The sequence below is a fragment of the Mustelus asterias genome, chromosome 8 (genome assembly GCF_964213995.1).
Source record: "Mustelus asterias chromosome 8, sMusAst1.hap1.1, whole genome shotgun sequence".
Taxonomy (NCBI): domain Eukaryota; kingdom Metazoa; phylum Chordata; class Chondrichthyes; order Carcharhiniformes; family Triakidae; genus Mustelus; species Mustelus asterias.
In genome coordinates, this window is record NC_135808.1 from 81813796 (window position 1) to 81831903 (window position 18108).

The 18108-nt window shown below is 39.7% G+C and overlaps 1 protein-coding gene across 3 annotated transcripts in view; it reads right to left on the reverse strand.

The window, feature by feature from the left end:
- kifap3a (kinesin-associated protein 3a) overlaps nucleotides 1-18108 on the reverse strand; it is a 213617-nt gene that overhangs the window by 66191 nt on the left and 129318 nt on the right. For all 3 annotated transcript variants that reach the window (XM_078218349.1, XM_078218351.1, XM_078218350.1), the window contains exons 16-17: nucleotides 10026-10124; nucleotides 7224-7309 (exon numbers count right to left, since the gene is read on the reverse strand). In XM_078218349.1, the coding sequence (XP_078074475.1) occupies nucleotides 7224-7309; nucleotides 10026-10124 (185 nt within the window). The remainder of the gene's footprint in view (nucleotides 1-7223; nucleotides 7310-10025; nucleotides 10125-18108) is intronic.

Genomic DNA, 18108 nt, shown 5'->3' on the forward strand with positions numbered 1-18108 from the left:
ATTCAAAAGGGAGCAAAGGTATCGAGTATAAGGCAGGAGCATAAGTAAAGGCAGGAACCTAGGTTTTAAAAATAATAGCTACCATAGCTAACACTGCAGTGAGCAGATAAAGCTCAACATGGAGCAATTCCAATGATAACAGAAAAAGCTAGCAAAAGCTAGCATAGCCTTTCTATGCCTTATATATAAATATAATACTTTTACATCTGTTTTGAATCCACAGATCAGGAAAAGCTGTCACTAATTTCTGTATTACCATTTAATTACATAGCATGCAGTGTCATATATTGCAGTAAAACGCATTTCCAAAACTGTCAAACAGGCAGGAGTCAACCTGATTGCCTAAGTTGTATGACCTGACTTCCCCACGTGTTCTTTTTAAATTCTCCACTTTCCAGGAAGAAATTCTTCAATTTATTCTTTGGATTCTGTCCCCTTTTTCCCTGGAGAAATATCAAAATGAGAACTAATTCTGTTCTTTTGCTAAAATCTTTTCAGAAGGATTCTGGAAATTAAATCAGAGGAAAAGACATACTAGAACAAAAAAAGGAAATAACAGAGTTAGTGTTCCTTGCATCAGGACAATCTGATGGGGTGGCTCCAAACTTCTTTACGACCAGAGTCTGCATGTTATTTTGAAAGGTACTGGTAAAGTAGCACTTTGTATAGTCTGTTTAAAGCCTCATTAGGCTACAGGGGGCACACACCTTGTAAAGGAACATTCCTGGCAGCTGTTAGGGGCTTTAAATACCTAAGGTACAATCTGATTTCCATCAAAGGAGTCAAGGCTCACAACTGAAATATACTTTGACTTTGAATAAGCAGATGTTGGCCACAGATTGCCAACCTGACAGCGTTCACAATCCATCAGTGAAGGGAGGAAGCACCATGACCACATACAACATTAAGAATTGTCACAAATCTTGCAATAACGTATGTAGAAAAAAAATCACATTATGCAATTTAGTGCTTTTAAGATAGCAAGCCTGATGGAAAGACTTACATAGTGTGGAGTAAAGGGAAGAAATGAATTTGGGTTATTTCACTTACAATATAAAAGGAGAATTATTCAGTAGCAAATAAGATATCACAAGTAAAGTTGAAGTAACATTTTAACAGATGCTGTTAACACATTCTTGCACATTATCAGAGAATAGACATTTAGGAATCTGTCTGCAGTTACACAGAAATCATCACTCATCAGTACAATTAGGGTAAATCATAAATGAAACACAAGGCATGCACTAAACCTTTACCACATCTGCTATAATTGCAAACTTTCTATATATGTTTTGCCTGTTTCCTCTCTTCAACACCTCAGTGTTCATGTCACTCGTTTGAACCATAGCTATCTGATTAACAATCTTGTAGGACAAACAAACTACTCCCTTCTGCCTCTCCTCCATATTTACTGATGAAAAACAGGTCTTCTCTCACTTTTGTACATCTGGAGTTTGATACGCTCGAGGTAAGGAGAATTACATTCCCACTGCAACAAAAACACTCTAGTATATACACTTAACCCCAATTCAATTTCAGCAACTGATAAAATTATATTTAATCACAATTCAAACATCTAACCTCATTAATGCTTGGCAACACATTCATATCAAAAGGACAAATGCTGTGTGTAAAATGTGCGTGGCCATAAAAATTGCTGGATAAACAAAAAGCAGCAGTGAAAGAAGCCAGAGAATGAGCTGAATCAGGAATTTAGTTGCACTCACTCAATCAAACATGAAACAAGATCCTTCCTTTGTAATGAATACATATAATAAAAAACTGCAAACACAGATATAAAACGTAATTAAAAAGAAAGGAAAGATTAAGGGGAGTATTTAGTTCCAAATATTCCCCATTTTTTCTAAACGTCCTACATAACAATTTAGAAAGTTCAGTCAAAATATCAATTTACTTGGCAGAATAGGCAACATTAGAATAGGCCTCCTTCCTCACTACATTGCTTCAATGAAGATAAAATGGGCAACATCGAGCAGTGCCCAAGGCAACAGTGAAATCCCTGACCTTAAGAAACTGGAGAGCAATGGAACCCTGGAAACAATGTTGCTGGCTGGAAGTGCCCATCACCAGCCAATAGTGTGAAGTCAGACAGCCCCAGAGTGTTTCTCAGGTCAGTCTGAAGTTGCGGCTCTTTGGTTTCCAATGGAGTCGTTCGGAGATGCATGAACCACACCCCATTAATCCAGGAATTGAACACTGAGAACATATTCCAAATTGTGCTGCCAAGGAAATGTACATTTCTCCTGATATCTAGAAAAAAATTCACAAATGTATGTGGTACTTTCTTCCATTTCAGGGGTGTATGCTGACAACCCATCCCACCAAGTCTTTTCTACTCGTGCTAATATTTAGTTACAGCTCCAATTTATTATTACATTATACAATCCATACTAATGAATTAGCTGAGGAGACCAAGTGTAATGAATCCAAGTTTGCTGGTTGCATAAAACTAGGTGGCAAAATAAGCTGCGAGGACAATCTGCAAAGGGATATAAATAACTTAAGTGAGTGGGGCAAGAGTATTGTAGATGGATATAATTTGTAGACATTAGAAGCCATTCATTTTAACAGAAAGAATAGAAAAACAGAAGACTTTATAAATGGTGAGAAACTATTAAATGGTGTTCAGAAGGATTTGGGTGCCCTTGTACAAGAAACACAAAAGCAAAATACAGCAGATGTTGAAAACCTGAAATTAAAAAAATATGTAAATATTCAGCAGGTTAGGCAGCATCTACGGAGAGAAATGAAGTTAACTTTCCAGGTGGTTGACCGTTCATGAGAACGGAAAGTTCTGAACTGAAAATTAACATGCAGGTAAAGCAAACTATTAGGAAGACAAATTCTATGTTGGCCTTCAATGTAAGATGATTAGAGTAGAAGAGTAAGGACATCTTGTTGGACAGGGAATTAGTAAGACTACACCTGGAATGCTGTGTAGTTTTGGTCTTCATATCCAAGGAAGCATATATATTTACCTGAAAGGGGGTACACCAAAAAATCTGATTCCTGAGATGAATGTGTTGGCCTATTAGCAGAGTTAGAGTAAAATGGATCTACATTCTTCTAAATCCCAAAGAGTAATACATTATCTCAGTGTCAGATACTATATTCTGAGAGGGTTTGACAGGATGTTTGCTGAGAGGCTATTTTCCATAGTTGGAACCAGGAAGCATAACAGGATAAAAGGTTGACTACTGACGGCTGAAATGAGGAGAAATTAGTTCACTCAGGGTTGAATTACTGGAATCTTTTAATACAGAGGGCTCAGTGATTGACTATGTTCAAGGCTGAGATCAATAGATTTTCGATCTTAAGGGAATCAAGTGATATGGAGATCAGGCAGGCAAGTCGATATGAGGTTGAGAATCTTATTAAATGGCTGAACAATTTCAAAAGGCTAAATGGCCTACCCTTACTGTTATTTCTTATGTTTCCTATTAGATTAATAAGTATTTTAGGCACCTGCATTGTAGAATATTATTGATGATCATCTTGTCTCTGTTAGTGTAATGCTATGAACTCAATAGGCACACAAGTAGCCTAAGAATCATAGATAGGAGGCCATTTGGCCCATTGAGCCTGCACCGACAACAATCCCACCCAGGCTCTATTCCTGTACCCCCATGTATTACCCTGCTAGTTTCCATGAGACTGAGGGGCAATTTTGCGTAGCCAATCAACCTAGCCTGCACGTCTGGACTGTGGGAGGAAACTGGAGCACCCAGAGGAAACCCATGCAGGTACGGGGAGAATGTGCAAACTCCACACAGACAGTGACCTAAGTCGGGAATCGAATCCGGGTCCCTGGCGCTGTGAGGCAGCAGTGCTAACCACTGTGCCTCTCTTACATGGAAGTGTGCAGTAAAGTCATTAGCTGTAAAGAAAAAAGATAAGTCAGCATTTTGGATATATAGCCTTGGCTAAAATTTTATTTGTCTGATGCAAGCCTTTTACCCAAAACACTAAATTTCCTTTTCAGTTTAGAGATGTTGATGGGCTTAATTTCTAAATTTGTAGATCAACAGTTTTGTTAGCAATACTGAACTTTAACTTCGATGTTTGGTATTAAAGAAAAGCAAAACTTAGTGCTCCGTTAATACATTTCTTGATCTTCACATCTGAAGCTGCATGTGATAAACAATTCTCAAATGAAAACATGGGAAATTATGCCACTTACAAATGATCTAAAAGCCTGGTAAGTTATTCAGGATTTGGGGTGAAACAGGAGATTCCTACCAAGGTATATTAATCAAATATATTTTAAGTAGACATAATGCCAACAAAATTATACAGCTTCTAGCATTTACTTGAGGAAGGGGCCGCAATGTTAACTGGTCTGTATCAATGACAAGGTAAAATATAGTATACAGCAATGCTGACCAAAAAACAGTACAAATATTAACCTGAAATAAAGGTTAATTAAGAGTTTTTGTCTGATTCATAATGTGCTCTTTCCTTTTCTGACCTTCTCCTCTAGAGCACCAGATTGACTCTGCTTTAGATTTGTTTCCATTATTTTAATGGCATAATTACAAAGATATTCTGGCAATCCTTCAACAGATTATTGTTAAGAAAGAACCAACGGTATCCATACTTCCTCTTGTGTTCTCCAAAAGACAAACACTATTGCTGGCTACAGTTCCAAAAATGCTCACAGCTTTCTGGTATGTTGCCCAGGTTAGCATTCTTTAAGTAAGCCTTTGCAAACTATCAAAATTTAATACTCAAACTTAAGTGTGGAGAAGTGGTATGGGAGGATGGTAATTATGGTCAACCTGCCCACTCCTCACCCAACATAGAGATGCACTATTTATAGATGCATATTAAGAGTCAGGATCAGGAACTCTGGAAGATTTTTAACCTCAATAGCCTGGAAAGGCTGTAGTCAACTGTATTTCACTTTCTGTTGCAGCAAAGCCCACTAACTCGGATCAGACTAGGGATTAACCTTATAAAACCTTCCTAGCTGCAAGGCTGTGTAGTGCATTTATCCACTCAGACATTTGTGTAATGTAGAAGTAAGCAACAAAATAATCCAGTACATTTTATGAATGTAAATGATTTAAGCATAAGGTTGGTTTTGACCAGGTAAGAAATCCATTAAAAAAAAACTTATTACTTACAGAATGAACCCTGTCCTGTCCAAAAAAATAATAATTGCCCACTATTTTTACTGGATATCAACAGCTAATATTGGTATATTAACTAGACCAAATGCATCAAGCTCACTTGCCTATCATCTTCAATGCCAATTCTACAACCACTAACCTACATGTATGTAGCACTTCTGATATAGTAAAACATTCAAGTCCAAAGTACTCCACAAGAACATGATCAAACAATATTTGACACTGAGCCACAGGTGGTGGTATTAGGTCAGATAACCAACAGCTTGGTCAGGAGCAGATTTTAAGGAGTGTCTTAAAGGAGCAGGCAGCAGTTGAGAGGGGAAAGGTTTAGGAAGGAAATTCCAAAGCTTTGAGCATAAACAGCTAAAGATGAGACTGCTAGTGATGGAATGATTAAAATGGAGGATGCATTAAAGGCAAGAATTGGAGAAATGCAGACATCTCAAGTGGGTTGTGGGATAGGATAGAGTGGCACAATGGGATGGGGCGGGGCAGGGGGGGGTTTGAAGACAAGGACAAGAATCTTAAAATTAAGGTGTTTCCAGTTGTAAGTCAGTGAGCATAGGGTGAATAGGACTTTGTGCAAGTTATGACACAGACAGCAGAATTTTAGATGAGCTCGTATTTATTTAGAAGATGGGAGACCACCTAGGAGAGCATTAAATCAGCCAATGAACTACTTTTGAAGTGTGGTTTCTAGTGTAATGACGGAAACACGCCGAATGTAATAAAGACCAGATAATCTGTTTTTTGTAATGTTGACTGGAGGCCAAATATTGGTCATCAGAACAGGAATAGCTCCCTTGTGCTTCACCTAAATATTGCCATGGGATCTTTTACATTCACTTGAGCAGGCAGGGGCCTCGGCTTAACATCTCATCTGAAAGACAGCACTTGTCAGTGCATCACTCCCTCGGTACTGCACTGGAATGTCAGCCTTGATATTTTGTACTCAATACTTGTGGTGAGATTTTCCCAAAAATCAGTAAAGGCTGGTCACGCCCGGTAATCCCCGAGTCAAAGCCCAGTCACCCCTGATTCAGCCGCTTTAATATGCAAAGCTGCTTCATGATCGCTACTCTCACCTCCCCTCCGAGCTCCCCTTGGAGGGGTACTCACCAGGCGCACGACGTTTGAAGCCAGTTGTCATTTGCGCTGTTCAGATATCACACTGCCGTGGATGGATTCCAGCGTATGGGCCGGATAAAGGTGCAAATGTATTCAAATGAAATTTCCGGCCTTGATCGTCTGGAAATGCGGCCCATGTTGGACAGGGAAGGAGACAATCGCAGCAAGCTTTCATGCCAATGTAAATCACGACTTTGGCTTTCTTGCGATATTTTCCCCTCTTATTGCTGAACCCATCCTAAGCTAACAGGAACGGAAAATCTCAGCCCTGGAGTGGGACTTGAACCCAGACGTTTGTGACTTGGGAGAGAATACTGCAAAGAGAGCTACAGCTGATACTCAGTTGGAATAGTTAAGTCCAGAGGTAACAAAGGCATGGATAAGGACTCGCAGCAGATGTACTCAAGCAGGGGTGGATTCAAGTAATATTAAGGAGTTGGAGGTTAGCTGCCTTGGTGATAGCATAACCATGTGGTCGAACTCCTCTTGATGTTATTTATAACAGCAAGGTTGCAAACTTTCTGGTCCAGTCTTAGACCACTGCCATGGAAAAGGATTGCGTAGGTATCTTGGGAACCAAGCGGAGTTGGGGACTGACAAAGAATTGGAGGAAATTGCTGTTCATCTAGTGCCAGATGACAAACAATGTGACAAATCAAAAGGAAATTACATGGATGGTTGAAGGGAATAAACATGCAAGGCCTTGGGAATAGGGCAGGGAAATGGGGCGGACTGGATTACTCTATGGAGAGCTGGCATAGATTCATGGGTCAAATGGCCTCGGTTGTAAATGACTATGACTCTGAATCTGAATCATTTATATCAGAATCCATTTTTTGTTCCATTTTACACATCTCCCTTGCTTCTTCAATTGCTTCCCATTTTGATATGGGTCAAGAAAAAAGTTGTAAGATAACTCAGATTCAACATTTTTTTCCTTACCGCAATAATATCCAATGTATTGTCGCACACTTTCCGTATCTCTGCATTTTTATCATGCATCAGGTCAATCAAGTATGCTGGAGCCTCTATGAACAGCACATTAAGGAAAAGCAACACTCCAGTCAAGTATGCCTTTAGAAACAAAAGAGTTTTTACAGGCTGCACATTAAAAACTTGTTTTAATATAGCATCTTTAAAGTAATGTCACACTGCACTTGACAAGACACACAAAACAAAGTATGACAACGAACCACAGAAGGAATTCCAATTTCAGGCACAGACAGCTGGAGGCACAGGCACTGATAAATAAACAACTAAAATCAGCAATGCTCAAGAGGCAATCATTAGAGGAATGCAGAATCTCAGAGGATCGTGGGGATGGAGAAAATTAGAGATACAGGCGAGCCAAACCCCAGACAGATTTGAAATGATAGAAGAGAACTTTAAAATCAAGGCATTGTTTAACCAGGAGCCAGTACAGGTCAGTGAGTATGGGGTAATGGGTGAAAGAGATTCGGTGCGTGTTAAAACAAAGGGTACAGAGATTTGAATGCCCCCAGGTTTACAGATGTCAAAACGCAGGAGGCCAGCCAGAAGTGCAATGGAACAGTCATATCTAGAGGTAACAATGGTACGAATGAGGGCTTCAACAGCAGATGCACTGAGGCAGGGCAGAGTCAGGTGATGTTACGGAGGAGAAAATAGGCAGTCTTACTGATGGCATACATGGTTGGGAGCTCATTACTGTGACAAATACGACACCAAAGTTGGAAACAGTCTGATTCAGGCCAAGACAGTTGCCAGAGTGATGGATAGGGAGCGAAGTTTGTAGCTAGGACCAAATACAACAGCTTTGGTTTTCCCAATTATTAATTGGAGGAAATTTCTGATCAGTGCTAGATGCTGGACAAGCAGTCTGGCAATTTGAAGACAGGGGACGGGTCAAGAGAAATGGGGTGAGATAGAGCTGGGAGTCATTCGCGTACATGTGGAAATTTACATAAGACCAGAAAACTTAGGAGCAGAAGTAGGCCATTTGGTCCATCAAGTCTGCTCTGCTATTCAATGAGATCATGACTGATTTGATAAGATAATCCTCAACTCCATTTTCCCACCATAACCACTAATTCTCTACTGATTAAAAATCTTGGCTATCTACATGTTTTTGGATGATTTGACTGAGAATCATCACATACATGAGAAATAGGTGCAGGCCGAGGAGAGATCCTTGGGAGACACGAGAGAGAAAGGTGTAAGAGTAGGAAGAGATGACAGTGCAGTGTTTCTCCAGCTACGATTCCATAGATAAGGATGAAACCAGATGAGTGCACTCCAATCAGTTGAGCATGATGGAACGTCTTTGGAGATGGATGGTGTAATTAAGATTGCAGACAAGTCGAGAAAGACAAGAAGGGAATAGAGTCCTTTGTCACAGTCACAAAATGTGTCATTTTTAACTTTGATGAGAGGCAATCTGTTATGACGGCAGGAGCAGAAACTTGGTTCAAGGGGTTCAAACCGGGCAGTTCTGGGAAAAATGGGCATGAATTTTCAAGGACTGGAGAAAAAAGCAGGTTTCAGATGGTGCAGTAGTTTGCAAAGATAAATAAAATTAAAACACAGGTATCAATGAAAATATGGCAGCATGGATAGGAAATTGAATAAAGGAATGGATTTCATAGGCCTAGGACAGATTTGCACTGACCGATTTGTGGAATTACTTAGCTGTTTATAGTGTACTGAAATTAGTGTTTATCACGTTGGTAACCCTCAGTGATTTCAGTGGATCAGTATCTCGAAAGTGTGGCTGTTGTTGCTACTGTAATCCAAATTGAACCAGGATTGGTTTCCTGGTCTGAATGTGATCAAGGAATAAGGAATGTATTAGGCCATCACATTGAAGAATCTGGAATGTACAATTTTGCAAAGGATTGCCCACGGCAGCTCATGGATGCCGTCTTTCAGAATATTGAGTCTGTCCTTATGTTGTTTTACTTAGTGCCTCCTTCTCTATTCATGCAGTTGAAAGTTCATGTTTTCCATCAGAAATCAAATATGCCTTTCAAGTTTGAAAGCTATTAGGATTTACCCCAATAAGTCACTATTGAATGGTGCTATGTGCTCCAACAATGCTAGTGGACTTGGAGGTTTAGTAGCAATCGAACAATTTCATTTACCAAATCTTCACAAAATCATCTCTCCCTTCTTTTAAAGATTCTAAAGAAATCATATTAAAATCCAAACAGTCAATATTAATATCCACAGTATAAATCAGGACTAAATAACAAACAGCTCATTTAAAAAAATAAATCTCCAGCATTCTTTGGCGCGAAAGCAGTCCAAGTAGGTAAAATGAGAGGAACAGAGCTGTCTAATTCATCACCACTCATCTCATTCAATGACTTCAACACACTTTTCAGTGGATAAAATTGCCAAAATGCATTATAAATTACAAATGAACAATTACACAAAATAATCATTTTCAGTCGCTCTGTAAATGCAGTATTTGGCCTGTGCATTAATTAATTCCATATGCAGCCTGTACATCATTATTATATATTCATCTGTAAGAAATTAACTTTAAAATATACACTATTAACTTTTACAGATTTTTGTCTTTAAACATTAACAGGATACTGAAATCAGCTCAAGTTTTTGATCCATGTTGACCTAAAATGCCAAAATATTGCAGAGTATTTGAACAAGTTTAATTTTTCAGCCAAGCGCTCTTCTCTTCTGAATCAAGTTGACCTAAGCACTAAACAAAAAGGAGAAAAAAAATCTGTCATTCAAAAAGGATACGCGTTTCCTTTATAATCACATCTCTGGTAGCCTGGTGGAAAACCATTTGGTAAAATACGTATACAATCTGGCAAACAAACTCATCATCCTCTTGTTTCGCTATGGGAAAGAGCAGAAACATACAATGAAAGGAGATTCAAACAACAACTAACATGTATATAGTGCCTTCAATGTACTGAAATGCCGAGGGCATTTAACAAGAATGTTACCAATAAAAATGTTGATATTATGCCATAGAAGTATCAGAACAGATGACCAAAGGTTTGTTCAATGAAGTATGTATTAAGGGACATCTTAAAGAAGGTACAAAGACAGAGAGGATTCGGGAGGGAATGCCAGAGCTTCAAGCCAAGGCAGCTGAAAACATGGTCACCAATGAGGAGCGATTGAAATCAGGGACGCACAACATGCCAAAATTATTATGCTTTGAAGGTGCATACAATGTGAACAGGTTACAAAGAAACAGCCAAGGAGGAATCTGAAAATAAAAATGAGAATTTTAATGTCATTTTCAGACTCGGCGCCTACGTAGTACAACAAATGTAGGGGTTTAGGATGAACTTGGTGAGTTAACATATGACAGCAGAATTTTGGACGAGCACACAATTTTATCAAAGGTGGAAGACAGGAAGCTAGCCAGGAGAGCACTGGAATAATCAAGTATAGAGATAATGAAGGGGTGGATTTGTTTGCAGCAGCAGATGAGATGAGATGAGATAGGGGTGAAATCGGGTGATATTACAGGGGTGCAAGTTGGCAGTCTTAGTGATGGACTGGATTTGTGGTCAGAAATTCAACTTGTGGTCAAACACAAGCACAACATAGCTGAGGCTCTGACAATTGCCAGCAAGAGGGACAAAACAGATGGCTAGGGAACGGAGTTTATGACAGGAATCAAAGACTTCACAGGCTTCCAAATATTTAGTTCTATGGAATGTTTCCTCATCTGAATATGTTAGGCTAGTGCGACAAATCAAGGAAACCAAGAGAGATGGTGATGAGATAAGCTGATTGCCATCAGTATTGATGTTGTGTTTTCAGATGACATTGTCAAGGAGCAGCATGTTGGTTAGAAATAAAAGGGCCAAATATAACTCCTTCAGGATATCCAGATGTAATAGTGTGGGAGAGGGAACAGAAACCATTGCAATTTACAACAACAATTTGAAATTTATAGTGAAACATTCCAAGATGCTTCAAGTGTGTTATTAAACAAAACTGACACCAACCACATAAGGGGATTATAGGAAAGATAACCAAAAACTCAGTCTGACAGGTGGTTTGAAGGTTATTTTAAAGGAGAAGTATAGGGAGAGAATTCCCAAGCTTAGGATCTCATGTCTGCTAAAAAAGGTACAATAATAATTATGGGTGATTTTAAAATTCATGTTGACTGGAATAATCAAATTGGCAAGGGTAGGCTCGAGGGAGAGCTCATTGAATGTGTTAGAGATTGTTTTTGGGAGCAATATGTGGTTGACCCAACCAGGGAGCAGGCTATTCTAGATCTGGTATTACATAATGAGGTAGGGCGATTAAATGATCTCAGTTAAGCATCCTCTTGGGACGAGTGATCATACATGCTAGAGGGCGAAAAACTGGAGCCCGACACTAGCATTTTGGAGTTAAACGACACGGTAGCACAGGGGCAGCACGGTGGTATAGTGGTCAGCACTGCTGCCTCACAGCACCAGGGACCCAGATTCAATTCCGGCCTCGGGTCACTGTCTGTTTAGAGTTTGCACATTCTCCTCGTGTCTGTGTGGGTTTCCCCCAGGTGCTCCGGTTTCCCCTCTCAGTCCAAAGATGTGCGGGTTAGGTGGGTTGGCCATGATAAATAGCACTTTAGTGTCAGGGGGATTAACAGGGTAAATACATGGGATTACGTGGATAAATGGAATTGTTGTCGGTGCAGTCTTAATGGGCCAAATGGCCTCCTCCTACCTGTAGGGTTTCTATGATACTATGATAAACAATGGAAGTTACATAGGGATGAGGACAGATTGGCCTTAGTGGACTGGACAGGAAAAGACAAAGAGGTAGGGCAGTTGATGAGCAGTGGCAGATATTTAAGGAGATATTCAAGTCCTCCCATCCAAAATATATTCCAGAGAAGAGAAAAGGTGGTAAGAGGGAGGAAAGATTTCCATGACTAAGTAAGGAACTTGAGGATAACATAAAAACCAAACCCAAGGCATATCGTATTGCAAAAGCCAGTGGCACACTGGAAGTTTGGGAAGCTTTTAAAAATCAAAGGGTCACTAAAAAGTAATAAAAAGTGCAACGGTAAATTAAGAAAGAAAAGTAGCACAAAATATAAAAACAGATAGCAAATGCGTCTATAAGTAAATAAAGGGAAGAGAGTAGCTAAACTGAATGTTGGTCGCTTGGAAGATCAGGCTGGGGAGTTAATAGTGGAAAATGCAGAAATGGCTGACATGCTAAATCACCATTTTGCTTCAGTTTTCATGGTAGAGGACACAAGTATCTTCCCAGTCGTAACAAAAATGCAGAAATTGTAGAAAGGGATAAACTTAAGAATTATCATCACTACGGAAAAAGCACTGAACAAAGTAGTGGGATTGAGGGCATGCAAATCCTCGGGGCTTGAAGGAAGTGGCATTGGAGATAGTGGATCCATTGGTTATAATATTCCGATATTCCCTGGATGTGGGAAAGATTCCGGTAAATTGGAGAAATGCTAATATAACTCCTTTATTCAAAAAGGGAGGGAGACAAAATGTAGGAAACTATCGGCCAATTAGTTTAACATGTCATCGGGAAATTGTTAGAGTCCATTACTAAGGAAGTAATAACAGGATATTCAGAAAGTCAAAATGCAATCCATCAGAATCAGCATTGCTTTACGAAGGGCATGTTTGGCTAATTTGCTTGTGTTCTTCGAAGATGAACAAACAAGATGGATAACTGGGATCCTGTAGATGCAATATATGTGGACTTCCAGAAGGCATTTGATAAAGTGGCACACAAAAAGTTAATTCACAAGCTTAGTTCACATGGGATAAGGGGTTATTTATTGGTTGGATCAAGGATTGACTAACCAACAGAAAGCAGATAAATGGGTCTTTCTCCGGTTGGCTAGATGTAACTAGTGGGGTGCCACAGGATTCGTTCCTCAGGTCCCAGCTATTTACAATCTTTATTAATGACTTGGATGCAGGAATAACAGGTACCACAGCCAAATTTGCAGATGACACCAAAATAGGTGGGATAGTAAGTTGCGATAATGAAATATGAAATTTACAAATGGATATGGATAGGTTAAGTGAATGGGCAAAATTTGGCAGATGGAGTTTAACTTGGGCAAGTGTGAGGTTATCCATTTTGGTAGGAAAAATACAAAGGCAAATTATCTAAATGGAGAGAAACTTCAGAGTGCTTCGGTGCAGAGGGATCTGGGTGTCCTCGTGCACGAATCGCAGAAAACTAGTATGCAGGTACAGCAGGTAATCAGGAAGACAAATGGAATCTTGGCATTTATTGCTAAAGGAACAGAATATACAAGTAGGGACGAATTGCTGCTACTGTACAAAGCGATGGTGAGACCGCACTTACAAAATGTGTACAGTTTTGGTCCCCTTACTTGAGGAGGGATGTTGCATTGGAAGCAGTTCAGAGGAGGTTCACTAGATTGATTCCAGGAGGTGAGGGGTTTGTCTTAAGAAGAGAGATTGGGCAGTTTAGGCCTATGCTCCCTGGAGTTAAGAATGAGAGGAGATCTACTTGAAGTTAGGGTCCCGGATAAGAACCCCACAGTATGTTTGAAGCCTGACTCAACCCCAACATTTTTTTATTTTGGCTTAAATATGAAAAAAGGATGCTTTGCTCCAGGACTAATTTCACTGACAAATTAGGGATCTTTTATCAAAACAAGCTTTATTCACAACATAGTTTAAGCATAACGCTAACAAAATGAAGCAGTTTAACTCAACAGTTGAGTAATCTTTAAACATGAAAAGAAACAACTCTAATTTCTAACTTGGTTCCGAATATGCAGCATTCTTCCTATAGACTTTAAACCTCACTTTAAATATAGTTAGCAAACCTGGGCATACTTGGTCTAAACGAGTGTAGAACATTTTGGAGCTGTCAGAGAGACTTTGCACAGAGAGCAGCATATAGACTTTTGTCTTTAAACAACTGTTGCCAGGAACTAAACTCTAAACTGACACAAAGCTGTTTCTCTGCTAGTAACCTGGATCCTCCCATTAACCATATCATCATATGACCCTGTATACCTAAACAAAACATTCAATTTCTTTAATAAAAAACCCAGGAGAAATCACCATTTACAAAAATAGTCCTTTAGCCTTATCTTAGTAAGCACTACATGGCTAAAATGAGTAATTATCTTGCTTTCCTAGCATTTGACATACTGACTCACTGTAGAAAATAAACAGAACTTTAAACATTCTACAGAAACATAAAACATATCAATTGCACAATATTATCATAAGATATACATGATAAGGGGAAAAGACAAAGTTGGAGATAATGTTTCCTCTTCTAGAACAAGAGGTTATAGTTTCAGGATCGTGGGATTATATTCATTGGAGTTTAGGAGGTTGAGGGGAGATCTGATAGAAACTTACAAGATAATGAACGGCTTAGATAGGATGGACGTAGGGAAGTTGTTTCCATTAACAGGGGAGACTAGGACGCGGGGGCACAGCCTTAGAATAAAAGGGAGTCACTTTAGAACAGAGATGAGGAGAAATTTCTTCAGCCAGAGAGTGGTGGGTCTGTGGAATTCATTGCCACAGAGGGCTGTGGAGGCCGAGACGTTGAGCGTCTTCAAGACAGAAATTGATAAATTCTTGATTTCTCGAGGAATTAAGGGCTATGGGGAGAGAGCGGGTAAATGGAGTTGAAATCAACCATGATTGAATGGTGGAGTGGACTCGATGGGCCGAATGGCCTTACTTCCGCTCCTATGTCTTATGGTCTTATGGTCTTAGGATAAGGGGTGGCAGATTTAAACCAGAGATCAGGAGAAACTACTTCTCTCAAAGGGTCATGAGTCTGTGGAATTCACTACCCCAGTGGTGATGCAAGGACATTGAGTAAATTTATGGAAGAGATGGACAGATTTTTAATTAATAAGGTTTTGAAGGGCTATAAGTGAAGGGGCAGGAAAATGGAGTTGAAGCCGAGATTAGATCAGCCATGATCGTACTAAATGGCAGGGCAAGCTTGAGGGGCTAAATTGCCTACTCCTGTTCCTAGTTTCTTATGATTCTTATGACTAAAATCAGGGATATATGAGGCGCCAGAATTGCAGGAATGCAGAGATCTGAGGGTTAGAAGTCCTGATGGATATTACAGAGAAAGGGAGGGAGGAGAGTCGAGGCCAGGAAGGAATTTGAAAAAAAACAAGGATGAGAATTTAAAAATTGAAACGTCACTTTGCTGCCTACCATCAGCCTTTGCTGATTTCCACAAAAATCTCATCCAACATCTGCTAAATAATTGTATCATTTAATACTTAAATGGTGCTAGTTATGTTACTATAAAGTTAGTGAAGAAATGTAGTTTGTAATTTCATGATCAGCCTATCTCTAATTATTTAGTAAGGGGGGACTAATTTTTTCATGTATAATCTTCTATGTGGTCCCCAATTTCTGGGGTGGAAGGTGAGGAGGTATTGGTTATGCAAATGTTAGCATACCCAATTACTTGGTCAAGATGATCGGGGAGCCAAACTCAAACATCTAGGACTTCCTAGCTAGCTAGTGGACAATGTAACCCAAGCTGTCCTTTAATAAATATTGAACTGTTGAGGATGTGCTTGGTGATCTTTGGGAATCAGAGAAAATGAGAGTTGAGAATGGAACTTTACATCTTTTCTCCAGTAGCAAATGTGCCGAGGCTTACATTATCATATTCAGAATCACTGAAATATCGGAATGTTATTTTGTAAGCATAGAACTCGTACTAGAATTAAAATCTGACACTTTAATTATCCAACATTTTAATGAAACATGAAATCATAGGAAACTTCAAAGCATCTTGGTGAGATCACAAGAAGTTTATTTTGGCTGCCAGTCAGTTTAACAGAGTTGAGCATAAAGAGGAGGAAACACATCATTATACATCTTCAGTCACAGCTATTTCATGATCTCACTGAAGTGAAATGTCGACATCATAAAATGTCTTACATTTTTGTACTCAAAGAGAACAGAGACAACATTTCGAGTCAGGATGACCCTTTGTCAGAGCTGAAGGCAAGGAAAATAAGACAAGATTTATACTGCAAGGGTGAGGGGAGGATGTGGGCTATAATTGATACGGATGGCATACACAAAAAGACAAAGGGGATGTAAATAGTGATGATTAAGGCTAGGAATGGTGCTAATCACATCCATTAAGAGATTGGAATGTGTAAATGGCAGAACAAAGGTGTAGTGTGTAGGAATGTGGCAGATGGCCCTAGTGTAGTGGGGGGAGGGGTGAAACAAAATAGAAAGCGAGATGTTAGAAGTGGAAAAATAAAAATAATATAAAGTAATAAAATGTATTAATAAGATGAAAAGAAGAAATTAAATAAAATGAAATGGAAGGGAGGTGGAGGAGCGAGTTCAAGCTCTGAAGTTGTTGAATTTAATGTTCAGTCCGGAAGCTTGTAAAGAACACAAGAACATAACTAGGAGCAGGAGTAGGCCATCTGGCCCCTCAAGCCTGCTCCATCATTCAAGAAGAATCAGGGTTGATCTTTTCGTGGACTCAGCTCCACTTACCACAACCCTTAATTCCTTTACTGTTCAAAAATTTATCTATCCTTGCCTTAAAAACAATAAGGCAGCCTCGACTGCTTCTCCGGGCAGAGAATTCCACAGATTCACAACCCTTTGTGTGAAGAAATTCCTCCTCAACTCAGTCCTAAATCTGCTACCCCTTATTTTGAGGCTATGCCCCCTAGTTCTAGTTTCACCAGTGGAAACAACTTCCCTGCTTCTATCTTATCTATTCTCTTCATAATCTTATATGTTTCTATAAGATCTCCTCTCATTCTTCTGAATTCGAATGAGCATAGCCCCAGTCTACTCAGTCTCTCCTCATAAGCCAACCCTCTCAACTCCGGAATCAACCTAGCGAATCTCCTCTGCACCCCCTCCAATGCCAGAATATGTTTTCTTGAGTAAGGAGACTAAAACTGTACACAGTACTCCAGGTGTGGCCTCACCAGCACCTTACACCGCTGCAACATAACCTCGCGGTTTTTAAACTCCATCCCTCTAGCAATAAAGGACAAAATTCCATTTGCCTTCTTAATTACCTGCTGTACCTGCAAAGCAACTCCTTGAGATTCCTGCACAAGGACACCCAGGTCCCTCTGTACAGCAGTATGCTGCAATTTTTTACCATTTAAATAATAGTCCATTTTGCTGTTATTCCTACCAAAATGGATGACCTCACATTTACCAACACTGTACTCCATTTGCCAGACCCTCGCCCACTCACTTAGACTATCTATATCCCTTTGCAGACTTGCAGCATCCTCTGCACACTTTGCTCTGCCACTCATCTTCATGTTATCTGCGAATTTTGACATACTACTCTTGGTCCCCAACTCCAAATCATCTATGTAAATCGTAAACAATTGCGGTCCCAACACTGATCCATGAGGCACACCACGAGTCACTGATCGCCAACCAGAAAAACACCCATTTACCCCCACTCTTTGCTTTCTCTTAGTTAACCAATCCGCTATCCATGCTAATACATTACCTGTACCACCATGCACCTTTATCTTATGTAGCAGTCTTTGGTGTGGCACCTTGTCAAATGCTCCAGTGTCTCCAGCTGCTGCTCCAGCTCTGAAACTCGAGCTTCTAGGAGCTGTAGCTGGAGACACTTCCTGCACATATGCTGACCCAGGGGACTAGAACTGTCCCCAGCCTGCCACATGAAGCAAGAGGAGCAAACCATGGCTTGGAGCTCTCCTGTCATGTCTTACCCCTTTAAATTAAACTTTTGAAAGATGTTTTGTTTCAGATTATATCCAATTTTCGAGGACCCTTCTTTCCTGCTCCTTGTTACTACTGAAACTATAAACCACAGA